Source organism: Aythya marila (assembly GCF_965140915.1).
Source record: "Aythya marila genome assembly, chromosome: 13".
In the NCBI taxonomy this organism is placed as follows: domain Eukaryota; kingdom Metazoa; phylum Chordata; class Aves; order Anseriformes; family Anatidae; genus Aythya; species Aythya marila.
Genome location: NC_139054.1, coordinates 6501933 through 6526764, shown reverse-complemented (window position 1 = coordinate 6526764; position 24832 = coordinate 6501933). Strand labels below are relative to the sequence as shown.

The window sequence follows — 24832 nt, the reverse complement described above, 5'->3', positions numbered from 1 at the left end:
CTCAAATAGACCCTGCCTCTAACTCAAACAGGCCCTCATCAGGCTATCTGGTTACAACTCCAACAGCAGACACACAAAGGACAGCCAGAGCTGCAAACCGGAGTTGTGTTGTACGCAGGTAAAGGTACACCACCTTGTAACCAAGCCCTCTGATGGGAGTGTATTTACAGGATGCTTAGGCCATATTTACAATATTTATTTGGCAGATGCTGAAACAGGATAGCTGTGTCCCGTGCCACCCCACTGGAGCACCTCAGTGCCACAGAGAAGCTCCAGTACCTGTGCTCATCCTGAGAGCTGTGCTGGCTGCTGGCACCGGGCACGACCCCATGCAAGCAGCCTGCCATAAGCACTGGCTTCAGCAGCCCTGGAGTTTGGCAAGTGCAAACACGAGGGATTACTCACAAGTATCACATGGCAGACAATACTTGGCAACTCCAATGCAGAGAAAAGACACTTAAAGCCAGTGCAGGAGTATTCATTCAGTGCACATCTTACTACTCTAGCCACACCTTTTACAAATACATTTGAAAAAAATTAGCTGTGGTGCTGACAGCAACAATGAAAAAAATCCTTTTTGGCCCACAACAGCAATTAGATGAAATACAAAGAGGCATCCAGCTCCCAACCTGTCCTACAAATATACCTTATGGATCTGTAATGCCATACTCAAAGAGCAAAGGTTTCATGCCTATTTATGTATTGTCATTGAGGCATACCAGAAAAGAGCAAAGAAAATGAAATCTGTTTTACACATGGGTCATAAACAAAACTTCTGAATATAATAAAGTCTGAGGTGAATTTATGCATTGTCATCTGGAATTGGGCACAACTTTTCAGCCAAAGCCTTTTTTAGTCAAAATAGTCTCGGCAGCATTAGAAGACTCTGCACATTTATGTCAGCTCTGTGACTTGCCAGCAAACCCCCACCAAGAATTTAACAACAGTGGTGCTGGGAGGGGGTCAAAATGATCTTTTTATATGAGGATCATTTTGATAATGAGGATAAAACTGGTTGTTTTTTCAACATACCCTAAAACTTTACAAGGCAGGTCTCTGTCCAAGGAGAATTAAGTTCCCAACTCCCCATGTTATTACACAACAGGCTGCAATTGAGAAAAATACAGCATTTATACACTGCTGTCATTATAATAAATCCCAAAGAAAAACCCAGAACCCAAGCAATTTAGAGAAAGCAGCCATATCGTAATGCATTGTCAGTTTGTAAGAGTATGCCTAAGTACGTTATTTACTCAGGACAAGGTTACATTCAGAGAGTAGCCTCTCAGCAAGTAAATTTACTTTTATTGGTTCCATTACAGTCACAAAAAAAGAAAGTTCCAAGCTGTACAAAACCCTTGAAATCTACTATGGGAAGTTTTTAATTTATGTTTGGGGAAGTGGACCTAGTCTATGACTACTTGTAATTAGGCCTTGTAGGTTTATCAGATTTCCAGTCCCGCAATGTACCTTTCAGACTGACAATAAAAATAAATCAATGTGTTCTCACAATTGCTTGCAAGGGGCAAGTTCATTTGCATCCGGCAGCAGAAAGATGGAGACTGATCACTGGATCAAGACTTAGTTCTCTCCAGGTGCTTCTTGTCACTTTTTTCCTTACCCCTAATTTTGTACATGTTGCAGGACTCACCAGACTAAAAATAAAGACCTGTGATGTTTTGCAGGAGGACTTGAAATCGGATCCCTGACTCTGCAGCTGTGAGCTTTTTCACAGGGCCGGGAGGCTGCTGGTGAGATCAGAGTATTCCCCAGCACTCTGAATTATCGCTGTTTCACTACTTAGTGTCACCAGCCAGGGCTGTAAATCACTTTAGTCCAATGTGATGATGTGAAATAGGCAAAGTTTGTCTAAATACCTAAAAAACTGTAGAGTTGAGATCCCCGTCAGGGTCTCCTTTCTGCAAAGATCAGGATCTGCCACTCTCCTGCACTTCTCCTTCCAGCATGCCACCCTGCAGTGCTATTCAACAAAGCCCACCTGAGTGCCAGTGGGCAGCCCCGCAACACACAGCCCATCATGAGGATTTTAACTGGGGTGCACGGGTCGCTGAATATGGGGACACCCTACTTATTTTTCTGTGCAGCTCTTCCACACAACCCCGTCCTGCAGTATGGTTCTCAGGAATCCCAAATTAAAATTAGCTTGCCTACAAGACTCAGCTTCCTCCCGGCTCTATCATTAACGTGCTCACCTTGCTGAGTGAATAGCTTACAGCAGCCATCTGCTTTACCTACAGTCGTCTCCAGGAAAAAAGTACTTTGTGAAATTCAGGTCCCCATAACACTATAGGCCTAGCATTCCATGTGATTCCCTCAAACCAGTTTCAGCAGGACAACTCACAGTCCTTGCTACTGATTGCATAGGAAAGGCAGCTTGTGTGTGGTTTTGATAAACGTATGCCTGTCCATAGGTATGCAGCAGGGAGGTGTCAGTGCATCTACAGCTGACTCTGACATGCACATCAATTATCTCTCTTCTTTAGGGAACTTCTGGCCCAAAACCTGAGCCCCAGTGCCATGCTGTGATGCTGCTGAGGGACATGTACCCAGGGTAGCAGAGCTGACACGTGCCTTGTAGCCCTTTCAGCATCACTGCCATGACACTTCTCTTTGCTCCCTGACACCACCACTTTTCAGACTCCAAAGTGTTAAAATGCACATATTGTTCAGACGGTCGGGCATCGGAGCAGGCTGCTATGGTGGTAGGAAGACCACAGAAGCATGATTAAAGTGGTTTTGCAAATAACATGCTGAGCATGTTTGAATCACCAGCAAGCTTGCAGCTCTCATTAGTTTCTTGATTGAGTTTGACCTATTACAGGGACAGCAAGACTGCTAATCATGCTAATGCTGGGCTGTTTACAGTCACATGGAATAAAAAGCCCTGAAGAAACCAAGCAGAGCTGAGAAGCACGCACACATGGACATGGGCAACCTGCACAGCAAGAAGGTGAGCTGCTGCCAAAGTGTGTGGAGGGGAGAGCCCCCTCTGGCCTGTGCCCACCACCACGTGCACGCAAGCCACGAGCTTGACCCAGGAGCCTACAGAATTTCACAGTTGGTCAAAAGAGAGGATGGAGGAACTGGGGGCCCTTTTTATTCCTGCAGAGGTGGCAAAACATAGTGCTTCTTCCAAAGCAGCTGCTGATGGAAAGCTCCCATCTAGCTGCTGTTAACCTGCTCTCCCTGAAAGAATAAATTTGCCAAAACAGGCATTATTCAATGAAATTACACATGCCAGGTAACTGAGTCACCAGTCTCAGCAGCAAGAAATGGGAGGGCCATTAATCTAAGTACACAGCCCTGCATGTGGTACAGACAGATTGCCAGCTGCTTAACCCTGAGATACAGGAGCATAATGGAGCTGCAGCACGCTGCTGAGCGATCGTGTATAATTGGGACCCCAAATGGTTTTGTTCCTGTAATTATTCTCTTCCTCTGGTTACATTTCTCTTTTTCCACAGTAATGACTCTCTATTTGTAGACGTCAAAATATTACTCTGCAGAGACCTGGCGTATTTAAGTGATGACACATGTCAAAGCTTAGGGAAAGCTTGCTGCTAATTAGAAACTTAATAAACTGAATTTATGATACATGCAGGCTGACAAGTAATAGGGATGATGTCCATTTTGACTCTGCAGATACCGACACATTAAATATCACACTTGGACACTTCAAGAACTTGCAATTAATTGCTTGTTTTTTCCCTTGCTCTGGGAGCTGAAGACATCCCTTGCCCTCACGTGTGGTGTTGCACTGAAGATCCCATGCCCGACCCTGGTCAGACCGACACTGCGCATCACAGGTGAGAGCTGGAAGGGAGCCACATACCTTGGGACTGACGTGAGGTACGTTAAGACTTTAGTTACAGTCTCCTCGGGCACATCGTTGAACCGAGAGTTGTCGGGGAAGGTGATAATCCAAGCCTTATCCTTCCCTCGGCCACCTGGAATGAAGACAAGAACGCTTCCTTGGATGTGTTTTCTAGGAGGGCAGCACCAACAACCAGGTGCATAATTCAGGTCAAAAACCACCCCAAACCCATTAGCCTGTCCTTTTTACAGAGGCTTTTTATACCACCAGAAAAGCCAAAATAGGTCAGATTCTGGCACTGATTTCAAGCACAACACACATACACAGGTGGCAGAAGCAAAACTACCAAGTAGCAGATATTTCCTCTATTTACTGAGCATACTTTACATGAGAAAGAAAAGAAGTCCCAAGGAAAATCCAAACAATCTATTCTTGAACTTACACATTTCATTGCAAAATGATTGTTAATGCGTTGAGTGTTTTGAAGGTAAGAATATTTTACAGCATGTCTTGAGAGAGAAATTTAATATGCTCTTTCAAACCACCCCAATGTTTTATTAACAACATTTCTAGTGGCAATGGAGACTACTTGATGGATAACATCCCGTATGGAGTATCATTTTGCCAAACGGTTCATCTGGAGTATTTAATTACCACATAGAGAGAGAACATGGAAAAGTTCATCGTACACACCAGAAAGGAAAGCAAACTGTTTCATCAAATCATCACTGATGTCCTTTGCACAGATGGGTATTGCAGTTTCTGGAAAAAATAAATAAATAAAGCAGCAGTCAAAAAGGAAGCAAAACTCCAAAGCAAACACATTTAGCAATGTGTCAACTCAAAGGCGGGACTCAAACCCAGCGCACCTTCCCTGAACTATCTGTGAAAGCTAGTAACAAAGAACATATAGAATCAATAGCAACACCGGAGAGCTAACAGGGCAAATGCCCTAAGTCATTAGTAAATGTGTTCTATCAGGTGTACTCAGGGAGAACTCCTGGGGAGCGGGAGTCTTCTCCCCTCACCAGTGTATTTCTAATATAACTTTTATGTTTTGCAGTTAGAAATTTTGCCCCCATTTTGCAAACTCCTTCAGTGCTTTCCAGCCTTGGCAGTATAATGGGCTGAGGTTTCTGCTGGGAACAGCAACAGCCAGGACTGCTGCACTGTGAGCAAATTTGGGGTTTCATATTGTCTTTAATTCTGAGTAAATAAGCTTCTGAAATCAGCCCGGCTGTTTTCAGCTGGCTTGGGGCCACACACACTGGAAAGGAAAGGCTGTTGTTCTTATGCTCGCAATTAGATTTCTTTTTAATTAAATAATGGGAGGGGTTGTTTTAATACCATATTTAGCACGCTGTTACCATTTCAGTGGCAATGATGCACATCAGAACAATATATATAATTTTACCTTTCACTGGGAAAAGCAAACATAAAGCAGACTCACTGAACACAATGGGAGCCTATAGCTGGTGGACATCATTCTAGATTATCTATAAATGGAAAGATAGCTAAAAATTAAACATCCTTGTTCCTGCAAATAGATGTTTTGAAACACATCTATACAGATTAAGGTCATTTTGCTTTCTGATAATTACATTTTAAACACTGATTGTTTTACGGAGTCAGTCCTAGGGAGCAATCTGTTGGCTGTTCTAAATCAGACAGGACAATTCTTCAGAACACTTCACCATAATCAATATTTATTCTATTTTACTTTTTCCCAAAAGCCTTCTGGTCACTTGTACTTTATCTAAGGATTTTTCAAGTGTTTTGTTAGCCACACCATGACAGCCCTGAGTGCACAGTACTCTGCCTTCTGCCATCCACGCCAGCCACCTGCTGCTCTCCTTTTACGTGTGCATTGTTATTTCTTCTCTTGTAGATAAAAATATTATTTTTGTTCATTAAGGGCTGGCATTCGCAGCAACTTTCTTGATTTTAACAGGCCTCAGAACTGGTAAGGAAGAAGTTTGTTCCGCAAGGATACTTCAAATAGCTCTCCCTTAAATAACTGCCTCACCTAACTGGAGGACAAACAGGGGTGATCACTTTCTTCTCTATTTGTTAATTTGTTTTCCATGTCAAAACTTTCTAACTGATAAAAATCACATGAATAAGTTAAGCTCCAACACATGGAATATATAATAATAAACATTTCAGTCTTTGAAAACAGAAGACAAAAGCCCCAAGGCTGTGCACACACATTTGTCTTCACAACATCAAGGAGGAGTGGGGCTGTTCAGCAGCAACGTGGACGTTTCCAGCTCAGTAAAGCCTTTCCCTAAAGCCAGCTCACCCCTGCGGCCCAGACCTCATGTTTGCTTTCCTGAAGATGCAGCCATGGGGAAGCCGGGCAAAGTTTTGCTGGTAATATAATGCCCTCGTATGACTCGCATGCACAACAGTAAAACCAAAGACAGTTCGAAGTTTACAATAATGCCACTTTTGTCTGCTGTTCTGTAGTGATATGGAAGGGAAATGCCGGCTTATTAATAGGTGTCCAGTAAACAGGTTGAAAAAAGGAGGTTAATGCACGGACCATTTTTGGTTTTGACGTGCAAAGCACCATAGGACAGGGGCTGTACCATGCTCAGGAGTGACCACTTTGAGCATCGGGGTTTCCAGCAAGGATTTTGCTCCCAAACATTCTTTGTCCACAGAAGGCTTCGTTCTTGACTTCAGCATGGAGGTGGAGACCCAGATTCCTACAGCATCCTCACAAATCTGAGTTCCTTGCTTTTCAAGGGACCACATTTTTGGAAGGGGGCACTCAGCACCTTCAGAGAAATCAGGTCCTTCCGGGCAGTCTCAAGTTGAGCACCCAAAATAACCCATTTGAGGAAGAACTGGGCGGGAGAACTTTGCTTCAGGCAGCGAAGGCTCGGGGAGCATTTCCCTGACAAACCCTCCCCATCTCCTGCGGGCACGAGGCTTCAACGCAGGCCAGAGGAGCAAGAGCACTGCCCTTTGGTAAGGTCAGAGCACAGCAGGCCGATTGTATTCTCACTGGAACCTCTCCTGGGCCAATTCATCCCTGTGCTTGGTCTGCATTTGTCATCAAATCCAGCTTCCTGGACAAACATGAAGGAAAAGCAAGCGCTGGCATCGGGTTCGCAAGCATGTTGCTGTGCCTACAACACATCAATTGGATGTTACCATCCTATACAAAAGAGCGACCTTTGTCATCAAATATTCATCCCTGGAAAAAGAGCGGTGAAAGGCAACAAAGGGCAACAAAGATATCTGCCTCTCAAACAAGGCTTCAGTTGATGTTCGTTAGCAAACTGCTGATTTCTTAATTGACAGACCCTCTTGGGACAGTATGGACAAGACCACAGGGTACTGCCTAGCACTGGCTATGAACAGCTCAGCCAGCCCACACGAGGTGGAAGATGTCAAGGTTTCATACAAGTCCACTTGTTTCTCTCAAAAAGAGGCTTTGTGGCCACCAGTTAGTGCAGGACAGAGCAGGGCCGTTACCAAATCATGCCTGAACCCCTCGCATTACTGCACCCCAGAGCACTTCACAAACTACACCTGCACAGCTGGTGTGACCTCAGCTTTTAGGGTCTTACTGAAAACAAACAGCTCCTGGGTGATAAATGGCCATAACAGTGTAATAACATTTTTTTATATAGGCTCTAAGGTGGGTGTTTATAAAACGCTGCTGTAACTACTACGTTCAGAGGCACATAACTGAAAGGTCCTACTCTGCAGAGCAGACTGTCACCATGACACGGAGTTTCAGAGGATGGGTGAAGCCAAGCAGGACAAGGGGGAAATGCAGAGCTCTCTGCCCTTTGGAGGAAAACTCATGTGGGCTATGCAGGGAACCTGCTGGCTCTATCCTGTCCCTATCACTTGGTTTATGCTGACCAGGATATTTTGCTGGATCCTCTCCATAGCACAGCACCTCACAGCCAGCACACAGACTGCAGGTGTAAGGCTAATGCTTATTCTTAGAGGTCTTCCCTTTCTAGGTGATTTGAGCACAGAGGCATGCTTGCATATAGTAGAAGTCTGCAGTGAGGTTCAGAGAGAGGGTGGCTATCGTCTGAGTCCAAGTTCACTCACAAAACACAGCAGCCAAGAGACTCAATTAAACTCTGAAGTGCTTTGCTCTCTGGCAACTTGTTTTCTTTTCTATTCTAAACTTTGCAGGCTCACTGCATCTGCTAACAGCAGCTGTGCAACACATCTGCCAAGTTGATGTAATAGTGCCTTACATTTTACAACACCAGCCAAATACTGTTTGCAACTATAAAATACACTTGGAGACGGCTTTGTTGTGAATGAAGAATAATAGCTCTTCATTTGAGGGTTGCTGCCGTAGCCTAGGAAACAAAACCGAACCACACCAAAAAAAGCGTAAAGGATCACATTGAGCTTCTCCATGATCTGCTTGTTCTCTGCTTTTTGTCCATTTGGATGCCTGGATCCAAAGAAGAAGCGGTTATTTGGTGTCAAGGGAGCCTGTAAATGAGCACATTTGTAACCTATGTCCACGCCTCGTGGTGACTCTCTAGGTTAACTGGGGCCATCAGCCTGCAACTGCCAAAGGACACCCCACCGGCTTCAAATTTTACCCCAAGTATTAATCAGTGCAGTGCAATGAACACCCTTTCAGCTTTTCCTGTTGAATTTTTTTCCTCTTTGCAAAATTAAATATTCACTGGGGAAAGAACTGAAACACAGTCCTACATCCAGGCAGAAAGACCAAAGCACCAGCCTGCAATTTGTCCCTCTAACTCAGTCCGGATTGTTTTACCCCACTCCTATAAAGAAGCACCCAAAAGGAGCAAGCCTGCAGCCCATCGCTCAGGGCACTCACTCTGGATAAGCAGAAGTTTCGCTTGAAATATCATCCCCTGCAAAAGCTAAGAGCCCCACCAGGAAGAACGGAAAAAATCCATGCCACAGCAGTGGACAGAGCCTCCCTTTGCTGCAGGAAACCCGAGTCTCCATCGCCCCAGCAGCAAGCTGCTGAGCCGCTCTCGGCTTTCTCACGGAGTAATTTGAAAAGATCTTGAATCCAATCCAACACACGACAAGAACCATCACCGTTCTCTCCACCAGCACATCACGTCCAGAAAGCAAGGTAGAGGGAGTTATTAGGAAAAAAAAAAGAATACCTCTTTATCCTGCTTGCAAACTTCCCTACAGTGAACAAGACGCTTGCACGAGGAGTTCTCCCGGCAGCTTCCCCAGCCAGCTTACACCTGGAGAAGGATCCCGACTGCCACCGTCCCCCCCCGAGGAGCAGCACCTGCACGAGGCTGAACCTAACACACCCGGCAGCCAGGGCTCCTGGCCACAGGCCAGCCAGCATAAAGCTGGTGGTTCTGCTCGTGCTGTTTAGCACAATGTCTCTGTTAAAGAACATATTCTGAAGAATAGGACATTGTACTCCTCGGAACACAAGGCCCATTGTATTTACAAAAGGCTTATTTGCAGGACCAGGTCTGAGCAGAGGACTGACAGCCAAGGTCCCGAGGCTCCTTCCTGGTTTTGAGATGAAATTCTTCGGTAGCTGGGAGTAAATCGTGTCTCCCCCTGCTCCAGTTCTTTGTTTGCAGACAGGAGCAGGCAGGCTGTGGCCACACACTACCAAGACTCGGCACTGCCAAAGGGTCACAAGCGTGGCTGGCGACAGGAATGGAAAGGCTGCAGCCCCCATCCTGCTGGCTGATGTAGGAGTTCGTGTCCATACAAAAACCGGCATCAACAGGCGAGTGTTTCATGGGACCAGCTTCTGGGTACATCAGAAAACCAAAGCTCTTGGGGTCAGATGTGAATTCCACCAAACGTTTGTGGCTCCTCCCCTGGGACCTGAGGCCAAGGCACCGTTCTCCATAACCAGGTCTGCGGCAAGCGGGCCCACAGGGCTTGTGGGTCACACACCAAGGGGCCTCCAAAATTCACAGGGCAAAAGAGCAGAGGAGCCCGCTAGCAAGACACGTTTCCACTCAGTTCCACCAAAGACCTCAGAGCTGCAGAGCACGTGCAGCGTAACAGCTGGATGGCGGAACTACACCTTTACACCCGGGGTAACCGCCTGACCACAGGTTGAGACCTGCGGGAACTCTTCCCCATGTGCTGAACGCCCTGCAATAAAGCAGAGCCTGCATCAAACTTCCTTCTCTCCGCAGCCCAGAAATTCAGTTGCAAAAGGAACTTAATGACCGGACTCAGCAAAGTGTGAGAACTGCTGCGGTCCTCTTCTGCGTTTGCAAGTAATCAAAGATACTTTGCATTAGCTATATAGGTAACCCCTAGTCAATTCTGACAGCACGCAGCTTTGTAAGCACCAGAACACATCCAGCTGCTCTCGTGACCTGCCCTGACACACATATGCTCTTGCACGAGGACTTCCAGGGAAGCTGCTGGGGGCGAGCGGTGCGCAGTCGAGGCACCGTTACTGTAACGGGGGAGCCACATGGCCCAAATCCACCTCTAGTCACGTAGCTGGAAGTACAGCAGTTTCTGCTGCTGTGCTAAAACCACGCACATCCAGCAGTTTCCAAGCAGTGCAGCCATTCCCCTTGCCAAGCAAGAGACCCAAAAGACCCAATAGAATAGTTATGGCAGAAGGCTTCAACACCCTTGACTGCTGCAAGCCCCGCTGTCCAGCAGCACCAACACCCTGCGTGGGGACAGCTCGTGTCCTGCAGCAGCCACGGGCAGCACCGGAGCATCCGTGTCCCTGGGCAAGGGCCTGCAGCCCACTGCTGCCTGCTTCTTAATTAGAGCCAGCGGAAACCAGATTGTCATTTGGAGGGAAAGATTAGCAGTTAGATAAGATTTTTAAATGCCTATTTTTCTGTAAGATGTGATGGATTCATCTCCTCGGCCAGTCCTGTTGATAAGGTGGCAAACCTCCATGTCACGTGTGAGCCTAACAGTAAAACCCTGACGCAGCAGACACTCTTGCAAAACCCCTTCTACATTATAAAACAATTTGCAGGCAACTAATCCCCAGAGAGCTTCTCAATCCACGTGGCTCCCACAGGTTTGACACAGGAAGGAGCCACACACCGGCACGTGTCCAGCACCAGCAGTGGGATGGCACAGAGCGCACAGCTGGCAGAGCTATGGGGTGAGACACTCGCTTCCGAGCCCGCGGGGTGGCAGACGGGACAGACCTCACCAGAAGGGTTGTCTCATCTCACAGGTGGGGAGCTGAGGCAGTGACATCTGGCAGGAGCACAACAAAACCGCTCAGGGATTCCAAAAGCCTTACAAAGCCCCAGCAGGGTTAGTGCACTGCTATGTGGGATGCCTTGGTCACCCTGCCTGGTTCAAGGATGCCTTAAATTATCTTTTGCCAGACTGGGGAGGATTTTTTTTTTAAGGAAAGGCTTGCTCCATTTGCAAGTTTGTTCCTTTATCTTTCCCTAAGCACCCACCCCAGCAGAGTGTAGGAGGCAGGATACGGCACCAGATGGTCCTCTCTCCTGACCTAGTGGCTGCGCTTCTTCTCCAGGGCCTTCCAGGGTTTATCTGCAGACGATGCTTCAGCTCAGGCACAGATCCCTACCACCCAAACCTGGAAGCATCTGCAGTTACCAGTATCTAAGAAACCATACAGTGGAAAAAAAAAAAAAAAGAAAAGAAAAAAAAAAGGAAGCTTTTGTAAAACTCCAATGACCTTTCAAAAGGCTGAGATTTAGACAGACTGATGGTAAGCATAAAAATGTAAAAGAAAATGCTGGGAAAGAAATAAAGGTAACAAATAGGGAGATAATATTAAGACAGCACAGCTGAGGCTTGTGGACCAGCATGCAGGCAGCGTGCCGACCCGCAAGGAATGTCCCTGCTGCTGATCCTTACGGGAGGAGCTGAATCATCACCTTACCGTAGGAGGTGCTCGGCAGGGCCGTGTGGAGGCCACCCTGTGCAGAGCAGCACCAAGGATCCTGTAACACTGAGCCCTGGGCAGCCCTCTGGCAGGGGACGCTGTCCATCCGGACACCCACACATCCTGGCTACAGCCGCTCATTAACATAGGAAACCAGCAAAACCTCATTCCTGCTGACCACGGCCATGGCTTTGAGGACAGGCTGCAGCCATCTGAGGCTCTCAGGCAAGGTGCAGCTACCCAAGGACCTGGCACACACGGGAACGCTGTCCTCTGATACAATTTTGGGAGCCAGAGTGAACAAAGAGGTTGCTGGTAGCTGACATCAAGCCGTGCTGCCAGCGAGGAGGAGGATGCTCAGGGGAGCCTGAAAGGTTTGGGGCATCCCTGCACGCTGGTGACCAAGGGGTTTCTCGTGGGTGAGTCTCTCCCAACCTAGAGGGGACAGCAGGCAAACTGCAGGAGCTTCACTCAGAAAAGGCTAGCCTAGAGAAAACTAAACAACAGCAAGGCTTACAAACTATCTCCTGTTATTGTTGCGGCTAATCTCCTAATGCGAGGAGCGGGATACTGGATGCTCTGATCTGCTCACATCCGAGCAGGCAACCTGCTTCTCATCTCACCCCTAACTAAGCAAAAATTGGGAAAGATAAAAGCCAGCTCAACTATCCATGAATTTGCATCTATTGCAAGAAATGTAATAAAAGTTTCTCAACGCCCACCCGTGCAGATTCAAACTCAGTGTGGGAGTTGAGAAAATCTAGTTTCTTGAATTTCTAATACTTACGAACCTCGATGTACTTTTAATTCTCTGCTATTCCCACTTTCAGTCCTTTCTTATTTATGGCAGGCTCTGGGACGAGCACACAGGTGTTTTGCACATCAGCTCTGTGGTGCGCTTGCCAGCTGTGCCCAGCAATGTTCAGCATCTGCCGTCAGAAGGCACCTTCCCAGCCAGTGCCACCAGCCTCCAAACCAGATCACTTTCAGCACAAAGGACTTCAAAAGCCGAGCCAAATAAAAGCATGCACACGTCAATAGCTTTCACATCATCATTCAATACCACTGAAGTGTTGTTTTTTCCAAGCCAAATTCCAGCCTCGTGCACAAAGTAACTCATCACACGTGTAATTGCAGTAAATCCTTGGGCCCAAGGATACCTGCTTTTAAACCCAGATTTAAGTTCGCTGAAGTCACTGGAACAATTTATTTCCTTTCACTGCCCACGTAGCCAGGAAACTAAATTGCACAGCCAGGTTCCCACAATGGCAGAACCTGGAAAGTCTGCTGCAAAGTTAAGGAAACTAAAACCAATTTTCCTGAGCTGAAGATGAAAACATGTAATTTTGTCTTTCCACCGATCAGCAAAAGCACATATCCAAATCCAGCCAGCTGCTTTCCTGGGGCAGGAAGAAGTCAATGGCATGGAAGTGGAGGTGGGGAGCACGCTGCCAGCGCTCGCAGCCTGGCTCACAGCACCCAGCCCTCGGACAGACGTCCAGGCAGCAGCAGATGGATAATTGCACCTTGCAGGTGGCTCAGCCAGCGCAGCTTCCCAGGGAACTACAACTCTGCCCCGGGAGCTGCCGTCAGCCAGAGCTCCTGACTCAGCCGCGCTGCAAAACCAAGCCTAGCATCGCCTGGGAGGAAAGGGGCTCGGGAGCCAGGGCAGCCCCACCCCGCCGCTTCCACCACAACACGGCAATCTGCACGCCGGTCCTCCCACTCCTGCTCCTCTGCCCCCCAATTTGCAACGGCCTTCAATTTGGCTGCGCTGGGGAAGCTGTCAGATGAGACGATTGAGGCTTTTGGCAGCCGAGCAAACAGGGAGAGGAGCGGCGTGGGAGCCAAGCTGCGATTGCCACGCGTGCCGAAGCGACCACCTTTGCTGCGACACGCAGCAGCACGAAGCGGCCCGCTCGCAGCAGGAGGCTGAGGGCACTCGCTTGACTCCTGGCTCCCAGACTGCCCTACAAGCCCCACTTGCCAAAACCAACAGTCGGGCCCTGTTCCAAGTCCCGTGGCGGTGATGTCTGAGCTCCGTGCTCCTGTGTGACCCTGTCCCCAGGAGCTCCGGGGAAGCGACGCGTCTCTAAGCATCCTGCAGCTCCCTGGCGAAGCCAGCATTTTGGAAGACTTTCTTTCCCCCACCGTATTTTACACTTCAGTTCCTTCCCTCCCACACAGCCCTGCTGTCACTTCGCTTTTGTCACTGTAAATGAATGATAAACGATTAAACTGCAGTTGTAGCAAGTGTGACTTATGAAGAGGAAGCACATCCCACATACTACCGACGCTCCCCCGCTACTATTCCCCTGGGGTCCCCCTGTGGCTGCAGCACCTGGAGAGGCTTGGACCATAACAGCGTGCAGCTCTCAGAGGGTGCTGGTCCCCTGTTCCCAAGCCTCTCTGAGGGAGTCCAAGCCTTTTTGAAGGTCGGAGTAGCTATAAAAGTCTTGGAATGCACATAGGCGTAAATCCCACTGTGAGGCAAGCATAGGGGAAAATCACCTTGTACTAGAAACACCCAACAAGTTTCCTGTACTGATGTGCAAAGAGAAACTGCATGACCCCAGAGAAAAGCATGACCCCAGATCGGGCTGAATGCTCAGAATCAGCGATGAAGGAAAAAAACTATTTATTATGTCACGATTTGGAGAACCTTACTCATTTTTTGTTTCATTTTAAGAATCTATGTATATCCCAAATCATGTGTCCAGATCCCGCAGCTATAACCACACAAGTGTGCCTTTGTGCTTCTGTGGAGATATTTTGATTTTGTGCGAGCATTATACAAAGGTCATCTGCCAAGAGGGGTTAGAAGACAAGGCTCACGCTCACAAGAAACCCAGTGCCTGCTTTCACCCGTTTTCCATAACATCTCTCCTAGAACATGCTCACCATCCACGTCTCCATCCCTGTTCTGACGCTAGTGCAAGGAGGAACAATTTTTTTGCTTGTTTGTTGTTTGTTTTTTTTTAAACCACACATATTCAAGCAGCATCCTTTGCTACCTGACCATGCTCACCTCTTTCTGCACCTCCCTACTCTGTTTGCAGGTGTGGACGAACAACAGGGCCAGTGAAGGCACAGAGGGCAGGCAGCGTCACCAGAAGCAGGTGATGGTCTGATAAGTCCCCACCCGTGACTGCACCCTGATAAATTCCTCCCGCTCCCTAAAATGCGCTTTGCACGGAGGCCAAGGAAACCGGGATTAAGACTGCAAGCTTTTTTGGGTCAGTGTGTCTTTCTTGTGCCTGGCGTGGCTCCAAGCGCGCTGCCAGCTGTGAGCTAATAAGGAATAATGAGCACCTTCGCCTTCCGACAAGGTACGCATCCTCTGGTGGTGACGGAGTCACCCGGGATGCCACCGCCTTCCCCAGGTTATTAAGGGCCTCGCTGCAAAAAAAACAGTTCTCCCCACAAACACACAAAATAACAACAACAACAAAAAAGTCAAGGCTCCCAACAGTTTATGAGCAGATCATTGTCCATCAAAGGAAACATTGTTGAGGCACAAGAGCAGCTTAGAGCCCCGGGGTAGCAGATCGGATTGCGTTTGCTTCTCATCAGCACGCTGCATTCGGGGTGTGCAGCCATATAACCACAGCGGCAGCACCACAGCCCTGGGCATCCCCAGCACTGCCGCGATGAAGTGATGTGGGAAGACCCGGGGATGAGGGAGAGGGGCTGTCTGACAGCCGCACACGCTTTACACACACCCACCGCTTTTCTACTTCGGAAACTAGGAAAGGGCACATCGCAGACACCAGGCTGGCACGCGGCTTTGCAGGGAAGGCTTCTTTAGTTTTAGACCACCGGCAAACACCCTATTGCTTACCAAAACCGCTTGGATTCATTTGGAGCGACGTCTCCCAGTAACAAAAAGGGATGTCGGCAGCACAGCGTGAAACACTCTCTCCTTTTTTTTTTAAAAAAAAAAACGAGGCCATTCCACACCGCTAATGCAATCCGCCAAAAAAAAAAAAAAACGCCCAGAGCCCTCAATAAGCAATCGCGCTACAAACCCCACCGGCACCGTGCCCGCACAGCCTGAGAGCGGCTCGGGAGTTCCCCGAGGTGAGGAGCTGGGCACCTGTGGGCTCCGCTCGCTCCCCCCACGCCTGGCCCCAGCACCCCCGGCTGCCTCCGGGCTCCCGGGCTGAGCACAGCGGCGGGGGGCAACTCCGAGGGGAAGCCCCCGGGACCCCCGAGCGGGCAGGGCACAGCCCGGCACGGCACGGGACAGCCGGCAGGCACCGACGGGCTCCCCCAGCCCCGTCCCCAGCCCGGACACTCGGATCACTGCCACCCCCCGGGAGCCCTTCCCCGTGCCCCCTCCCGGTCCCCGCTGGGGGACTCACCGGCGGCGGCGGCCTCCAGCAGCGCGGCGGCCCGCAGCAGGCAGTAGTAGCGCTCCATCTCCCCCGCCGAGGTGCCCCCCGGCGGGGGGCCGGCCGGGGCCGGCGCCGGGGCCGGGGCCGGGGCCAGGGCCATGCCCCGCGGCAGGGCTCCGCCGCCGGCCGCGCTCCGCCGCCGCCGCCCCGGGCCCGGACCCGTGCTGCTGCCGCCGCCGCCGCCGCCGCCGAGGCGGGGCTGGGGAATGGGGGAGCCGCCTCCGCCCGCCCCGTGCCCGCCCCCCCGCTGCCAGCGCCCGGTTGAGGCGGCGGCTGCCGCCCGGTGCCCCCCCCCCACTCCATGCGAGGGGCGCCCAAGCCGCCGCTGGGTTCCCCGAGTCTCTCCAGTCCTAGCTCGGCATTGCCTGGTGGCATTGACAAAGCCATACATCGGGTTTTCATTGACACCCCCCCAAAAAAAAAAAAAAAAGAAAAAAAAAAAAAGTGTTTTCATCCTCTGCAAGAAGCATTCTAGCGAATTCCTTCAACAGTATCTGAGAACCATGCTAAACTATCCCATGGCCAAAGCTGGCCAGCCTTCAGCCAAGGCCAGCCTGACCCATCGCTCCTCAGCTCCCCGATGCCGAGGTTCAAACGATGCCAGCTCATTCTCAGCAGCAGCCAGAGCTGCCCAGGAAGCCAGCGCAGAGAAGTGGATGTTCCTGTTTTTCCAAAACAACCTTTTAATTATGCTCCTTACTATAATAGCAGCCTTTTTCCAACACTTCAGCAGTCAGGGCTATTAATTTAGGACCCAAGGCCTAACCATGGTAATGTGAAAAACACCGTCTTTTTGGTAGACCTTGTCCCTTCTTGCACTGATGCAGAATTTTTCAAGGAAAAACTACCCATTCGGTCAGTGCTCCTTGTCTGTCACAGCAGATTCCCAGGTTTCACAGTCTGAACAGTTTTCTCTTCGGTCATAAAGCATGTCCTGCACAAAGAGGGAGAGTTCATGTGCAGTTACTCATCAAGAAAAAACCAGCTCGTGCACAGCACTAAACGTGGTTATAAAATAGCCGTGTGCCAGGCTACAGGCATGGTATGACAGACATGCTGCATTCCTCTTTTATTCGCACCACAGAAATGCAGTTTTCCTCAAACTGCAACAGCTCGTGCAGAACTGAGGCCCGTCCACACAGATCACAGGACCTGGTTTGGGTTGGAAGGGGCCTCCAAGCCCACCCAGTTCCAACCCCCTGCCACGGGCAGGGACACCTCCCACTGCACCCAGATGCCCTCCGTGCAACCTTGGCTTGAACGCTCCCAGGGATGGGGCATCCACAGCTGCTCTGGGCAGCTGGTGCCAGTGCCCCACCACCCTCATAGTAGATGTTTTCTTTCTAACATCTAATCTAAATCTCCCCTCTTCTAGTGCTCCTTTACTCCGTGTCCTATCACTGCACTCCCTGACAAAGAGTCCCTCCCCAGCCTTCCTGTAGGCCCCTTTAGGTACTGAAAGGCTCCGACAAGGTCTGCCCGCAGCCTTCTCTTCAACCCCTGCTCCCTCAGCCTGTCCCAGGAACAATAAGCTGAGACAGAGGGAACAAGGAGAAGATAAAAAGGAAACAATGACAGCCAGAAACACTGGCGTTTCTTTTTCAAGGATTTTCCTCCCCAGACCTCATAACAACATTCATCACCCTGAGCAGCACATACATGTGTACATGGCTGTGTGTGAAGGAAAGGCCCCTTTGGAGAGGGGGAGCTCTCATCAGAAGGGAAATCCTGGCAGGGTTTTATTCCATGTGGGTGCTCTTCCTTATCCCCCAGTTTTTGGGAGGTGTAGGGAGAATTCCCAGTTATTTCGTTAATTCCAGTTCAGCTGCTGGGGAAAAACCAAAACAAAACAACAAACAAACAAACAAAAAACATTGTATCTCATAAAGGCAGTTTTTGCTGGGAGTGGTACCACTATTTGTTTTTTAGAAATTGCCTTTCAAAAGCGTCTGCTTAGTCAAACAGGTATGCTTAGTTTTAGGCAACCACAGGCATGAGTCCTCGTGGTGATATGATCTCTTTTTGAGATTGTTCTGAATAGACTTATCAGTTATTTCTCCCCAGCCTCTATTTTTATTCTAATTTGGGGAAAACCATAGGTTGTATTTCTGCCCCTCCTGAAAGCTGCTGCTCACACACCTCATGGCTTGGCTGTGCAGAAAGCAATGGCTGGGGCAGTACGCCCGGCTGCAGCTGCTCCAGCCCCAGATCCGCTTGGAGAAGTCACCTGCTTAGAGGCTTCCCTATAAGCCCTGAGAAGCACACCTCGGTCACCTTCAGCCTTGGGTGGCCAAGAGCCCATCTAGCCTCCTAGTCTCTTCTTCAAGAAATAGCTTCTGGTTGAATGGGGTAATCTAACTTGTCACCCTCAGGTCAGACCTCTGTTCAGGTCTCACACGCGGTCCTGCGGCTGCACATATCTCAAAGCTACAGGCGCTGCTGCCCAGCCCCGCTCTCATCCTTCCAGATCGCCGTTGCTGCAACATATTCCCCTGGCTTGGCCAAATCCCAGTTTCTTCTGCCGCGCCATCTGGCAGGCTGCTACAGGCACCTTTGCTCTGCTCCGCCACATCAGCCTCAGCAGCTTTGTGCCTGCAATTCCCCCGCTGAGTCTCTCCTCGCCCACACGTCTGATCTATGAGACCTGCCTGCACTGCAAAGCCCCACGCTTAGCCACGAGCCCAGCCGCTTCATCTTCCACGCCCCGACTCCAGTGGCCAAAACGGGATGGAACAGATTTAATGTTTTAGGGTGGTGCTGGGAACTGGAAAACCTGAGCTAGCTAAATGCCATTTGGAGCCTCCCCAGCCAGGAGAGACCCTGGCCCCTCTGACGCCAGTTTGAGCCTGCCTCTGCTTTCATCAGGATGGGATTTACTTCACCTGCTGCCTCAGTGTGAAATACAGAAGGGATTCCCCCGTGCTCTCCTACTCTCACTTTTTTTTCTGCCTAAGCCAGACCTACCTTGTTTATTTCTCTAACCCGTTTTTGGACGGAAGCACACTCACAGGTGCACACACGCCCTTTCTCCAGGCCACAGCGTATTTTCCAGCTTAGCAGGTTACCTCCAGACACCTGAAGACGTTAGCAGCAAGCTGAGCAGAGGTCCCTGCTGCCACCCCAGCCCACCTGCCCTCCTGTCAGCAGCCTGATCCCTAAGAAAGTGGCTGTCCTTGCTGAAAACCATCTTACAAAGCTGCATTGCTTCTCCTTTTGAATGTGAGGTGGTACACAGCTGTTTTAAATGCAAATTTGGAGCTTTCTGAAGCAGCTCTGAACCACAGTGCTTACGCTGACTGCTGTGTCCCGTCAGCCGGGACTGCCAGCTCAAAGCCTCCCAGTCCTTCAGCTGATTTTCACCATCACTCCACATAAGCTATTAAGAGTCTTGATGCGTGTATCTAGTTTCCAGTGGTACAAGCTTCTTCTTAAAGGTTATAGTTTGTTTTAAATAGCACAGCCATCTGTCCTACAGCGGCTCATGGGAGCTGCAGAAATTAAAGCAGCCAAAACTGAATTTATCAAATTGACTGTCAGTTTTCATTATGAACGTTTCAGTTTGAATCAGACATCCTAAAGAAATAAAGTATATGTTTTTCATGTCTTACACAAGCACTGAGAGACTCACTTTTCATTATACTGTTGGAATCTCAGCAATGCAAATATGTGGCCTGCACTTCACCAGCTCCAGGCACCTTACCAACCATAGAATAAGCCTCATTTATGTGTTTCTAGTCTTTCAACTAAAAAAAAAAAAAAAAAAAAAAAAAAAGTGGCTTGGTACAGGTTAGCCATGACACACAGAACCAATGCACAGCATTAAGAAAAAATCATGCATACATGTATATGGAAGCTGGACACATGGACCTGCATTTTATTTTTTACCCTAAATGTTCTGGTCAGATACAGCTCTGAGTTTAACTCTTCTAAAAAGTTAAATCAATTTATTCACTTAATTCATGGGACTTGTTTTCCTAATTTGACAGATTATTGTTCAGGAAAATTGCCAGATATGTGTGGCAGCTGGCACCAGCTACCCCACACTGAAAATGCCCACAGCCCCACTTGTAAAAGCCCACGTATAGATCATTGCAAGACAGGTGTAGGAGCATCCAAGGAGACAAGACACAACAGATATTTATTAATCAGAACAACATACCAAAGTTTATTGATTACTTCAAACAAAAGTTTTCATAATGAAAAAAGAGCAAGTTGCATTCATAAAAGGTAACATTCACATTCAATTTCCTTTATATAAAGCAACATAAATGTATAAAATTGCATTTAAGTGAAAAAAATGTAAGGTTGCAGTCCTTTTTTGCAAGAAGCTGAAAATGTATCTTCTCATTGCCTGTATATAATTTACACTTTCTATATACTATATGTTGTGTTGTTTGTTTTTTGTTTTTTTAAAAAAAAATCCATAGCTGGGAAATTGGATGAATAGTGCAGTATTAGGTAAGTTTTTCAACTGTGTGTACCCGAATTCAAATTTAAGCCTGTATGCAATTCCAAGTCATTTATAATATTCTCATAACAATTAGGATTAGTTTTTTGAAAAGTAGCTATGAATACAGCCAGTTTTCCCATTATCACATTACATTTTTGGAGGGAATCTTAATTACTTTGCTTATCTTTCAGTGTCACTAGACAGTGATTAAACTTCAGTGGATTACTATGAAAAACCCCAGCCTTTTCCTTCAAGTTTCCCCACCGATAAGCCTGTACTGACCTTTTAGCTCACTAACGAGCACTGTAACAGTGCAGCTTGTGTTATGGCATATGAACAACAATCACAGCATTGCTGTCAGATTACTGCCACTGCCCCCAGCCTGATGGCTGATACCTTACGCTTAGTATCACTGCCTTTTCTCTCCTTCTGTGACTCCAGCACGTGTGTCCCATTCCCCCTGATTTCATGATGCATCCACAGCAACAGAAATTTCACTTCTGCTGCTGCTGAACAAGGAGGGGCAGCTCTTCTGGCCCATAGCAGCACAACAGTCCTGGAACTACATCCATGCCCTAGCTGGAAATCCAAGCCCAAGAAAACCTGCTTTTCCCCAAAGGAGCTGCTATTCCTGACTTTTTAATACCACCCTGCTTTTCAGCGTACATGCCTTGGGGTTGAATTTACAGCTACAGCTATGGCTTGCTCCATACTGAGACTGGATACTTGGAAATGGGAAGATTTGATTCCTAGAAGGCTTCAGCTTAACACAGGCTGCAGCAATCAGCCTGTTTCAGTGGCTTTATTCAGACAGGTCACACATTGCACATACATGGCAAGCTTCGCTCCGTTCCCACTAACATCAACAGCGAGACCTCCAGCTGAATCTCACAGGAACAGAATTTGACCCTAGAAGTAGAATACAACAGAAAACAAACTGAGAAGCAGGTTGTCAGGCTTGGGACAACTGGGGCTTGGAATGGTTTTGAATCACAGGAATTGCGCGGTTTAGCGCCTGCGTTTTAAAGGTTATGTAAACACAAAGTCAGCAACTGTATATTTAGGTAGAAAGGTTAGATTTGGCATAAAGAGCGCATCTTCATTGTATTCATCGCATACTTGATCTGTAGGCACCACATTTTAGCAGTTAAAGTTGAGAATCGGGCAAGGTCTGCAAGTTGAATTCTAGGTCCGTGAGGTGAGCTAGAAAAAGGAAAAAGAAAAAAAGCTTTGCCCATGGGACACATGCTGGAAGCGCAGCTCCTTACTTGCATGCCGCAAGGAGTCGAGCTGCGGTTGCTCACAAGGTGACAGACACCACTTGCGTTGAGGCCAGTGCAGAGCATATAATACAGCAGTCCTGTCCGCAGGCCCCTGCTGTGCGGGATGGTTCAAGGGCAGCCACAGGGACTCTGCCCGTCCCTCTGCTCCTTCCATCCCTATCCCCTCCCACACAGGTAGGGCCACCACAATGTCCTCGTCACATATGGCAGATGTGCCTGCAGCCTATCTGGATCCTGCTTGAATTTTTTTGAAAAAGATGAATTTTGCAGCCAGAGAGCAAGAGACTCTTCAGAGAATTAACAGTCCACTCTTTAGCAAAATTTGATGAAGGGAATGTTTGATCTAGCCCCAGTTTGTTGTTCCCTTGCACGGAAGCAAAACTAAACCTAAGAGACATAGCAGGAGGTAAAAACCCAGCTGCAGTGTAGAGCTCGTTGCTCCTGAAGGTAGATGTGAGTGTGTATCACAGTATTTCTGTGCAAGCCTCCGGCCGCAGGCTGTGCCCACAGGGCAAGGGGAAGGCAGCACGAGGGAGGACCTTCACACGTCGGGCGGTGGCACGCAGGGTGCTCCGTGACTGCTTATGACTCAACACGATGAAAAAGCTGCTTTTTCCACATATGAAGTGTCAGAGAAAATTGAGAGTCAGGCATCTTGCTTCTGCTGCGCAAACTTAAAGAAAAGTTCCCACTACCTTGCTAAAGGTAGATTGAAAAAGAACATGCCAATCGAAAACCAAATGAAGTGTAAAATGAAATCAGATTAATGTACTTTTATTTTTAAAACCAACTTCTGTTTTCTTAGTGCAAATAACTCAAGATGCAGTTTTATGCCTGCGAGTTCACAGGCACCATCCAGCTCCCTGGGACTGGCCAAGGACTGCGCTGTCACTCAGACCTTCCAAGTGTTTCACCAACTGCACGCTGCAGTAACGCAAGCACAGCCACAGGAGCCAGGGCAAACCTGGGCTGGAAGTCCGGCACAGCTGAGCCTTCAAGGTTCTTCCCTCCCCAGGAAAGTTTCCTTACTCCATGAACAGTCCTGGTACATTTCCAAAACAAGGGAAAACCATCCTGACTTCACTTGCCACCAGGAGTAAACCCACCAGCACAGAGCAAACCAACACAGGAGGACGCCCAGCACCACACTGTCTGCACGCTGCCGCTGCTTATGGGTCACTGATTGCTTCCAACCATCCCGGAGGGACGTGTGACTGAACACTGTGCTGCCAGCGGTGATTTTTCCCGAGTCTTCAAGTATTTCTGCCACATGCATCTGGCCACCCAACGCCAGGAGGGGGCAGCCCTCGCAGCACCAGGCAAGATGCTCGCAGGGATGCATCTGGCTTCTGCGCTGGGGGAGCGGGCTCTCCCCTGCACCTTCGGGGAGCCAGCCAGGGCTGTTATTGGGTTACAGTCTGTGCTACTTCTTTGGTCAGGCGAAGCAAGAGACTTCAGCAACTCTCTGCTGCTCCCAGGCAGATCTGCAGCGGTGAGAGGAAGCCCCCATGTGACGTAGGGAGGCATTTCTCTCTTGTACTTTGATCATGCTGTTTTAGAACAATTCCAGAAGATGCTTTCCCAGTCTCCAATTACCATAGTCTTCTGATTTGGCAGATTATTTTTTTTTTGTTGGGGGGGGCGGGGGGGAGGAGGAAGGGAAGGAAGAAGCAACAAGACCAAAGACAAACAGGTACCGCGGCCAGTGCCTGGCTACTGCTTCATCAGCATGGCTGCTTACATACTTGGTAATATTAAACGGAACTGTTACGTTAAAAAACACGTGGTTTTGTTTGCTTGTTGTTTTTTTCCTACAGGATGACAATATGCACTGTTTGCATGGAGCATTTTAAAGTATCCTGAGGGGATAGCTTTCTGCCGAATTAGTAACAGCATCTTCAGTCTTCACATAGCCATTCTCTATACGTTTGTATGACACTAACATAGGCAGATCAAATGGGCCAGTCTGCAAAAATCAGAAGGAAAACACACGCATTGCAATTGTTACATTGCCAAAATCATAACCCTTTTTGCATCGTTATTTTTAGAAAGAGAAAAAAAAATTATGGGAGAGGAAGAATGATTAGAGTAGGATAAAAGTGCCAAACTCCATTCACAACAGGGGGGTGAACACCAGGACAATAAATCACGGTGCAGAGCCCAGCCCCGCAGGGCGGCGAGCACCACCTGCTGCCTGCCGTGGCAGCATCCATGCAGGGCATGAAGCCCAGCTGTGGGCTGCCGCCCTTGGCCGCTTTCCCTGCCACTCTGATGATGAGATTGGATTCTCTGCAAGCAGGTGGGGGCCACGGAAAATCTGCATTTTAATGCTTGCAGCTGACACCACACAGCTCTGTAACATCTCAGCTAAAAGCTACGTTGTGAATTCAATTCGGCACTTTTAATTTTTTTCTGTAGCAAGAAGACAGCTTTTGGCTTACTACGATGTTTAGAATCAAATAAGCTTGTACCAGGGTGTTCCCAGTGTATGTATATGCATACAGACACAGAGACATGCCTGCCATACGCTACATTGACAAACAGACGAGTACACGTGTTTAGTTTCAATCTATTAAGATGAATTAAAATTTACTTATTTCTATCTGACGACAGCATGCGCCCTAGAAAATTGGATTTTTGTACTATTCAGATGCAATCTGGGAATCATTTTAATGGCTTAGACTTGAATACTTCATTGCAAGCACATCAGTGCTAGCTTTTATAGCCAGTCAGCACAATTCACCACCTGTATTCTCGTGCTGTTAATGTTAGACCAAAATATCAGTTATACTGAAGGATTTGTTTTGAATACAGCAAAGTATTTCAGATTGAGTGCATCTTTGCGTGTATGGGCTTCTGCAAACACTAGATAGGAAATGTTCCCACATTAAAATGCCTCCCAAGTATTGCATCCCCATTTCACAAAGACAGGTGCCCCACACCAATAATCAAGAAGATTACAAGAACCACAGTTTAATTGATTTGGGAAGTTACATTTGGTTA

At 48.3% G+C, this 24832-nt stretch overlaps 2 protein-coding genes across 7 annotated transcripts in view; both read right to left on the bottom strand.

The window, feature by feature from the left end:
* Positions 1 to 16429, bottom strand: part of MCF2 (MCF.2 cell line derived transforming sequence) — a 58134-nt gene extending 41705 nt beyond the window's left edge. The window contains exons 1-3 of one of the 2 annotated variants that reach the window (XM_082770878.1): positions 16064 to 16429; positions 4529 to 4597; positions 3854 to 3968 (exon numbers count right to left, since the gene is read on the bottom strand). In XM_082770878.1, coding sequence (XP_082627004.1) covers positions 3854 to 3968; positions 4529 to 4597; positions 16064 to 16196 — 317 coding nt within the window. In that variant the 5' untranslated portion in view covers positions 16197 to 16429. The remainder of the gene's footprint in view (positions 1 to 3853; positions 3969 to 4528; positions 4598 to 16063) is intronic. The other variant, XM_082770877.1, reaches the window with a different exon arrangement.
* A 3810-nt stretch (positions 16430 to 20239) lies between these two features.
* ATP11C (ATPase phospholipid transporting 11C (ATP11C blood group)) overlaps positions 20240 to 24832 on the bottom strand; it is a 58982-nt gene continuing 54389 nt past the window's right edge. For all 5 annotated transcript variants that reach the window (XM_082770541.1, XM_082770544.1, XM_082770540.1 and 2 more), the window contains one exon: positions 20240 to 23795. In XM_082770541.1, coding sequence (XP_082626667.1) covers positions 23679 to 23795 — 117 coding nt within the window. In that variant the 3' untranslated portion in view covers positions 20240 to 23678. The remainder of the gene's footprint in view (positions 23796 to 24832) is intronic.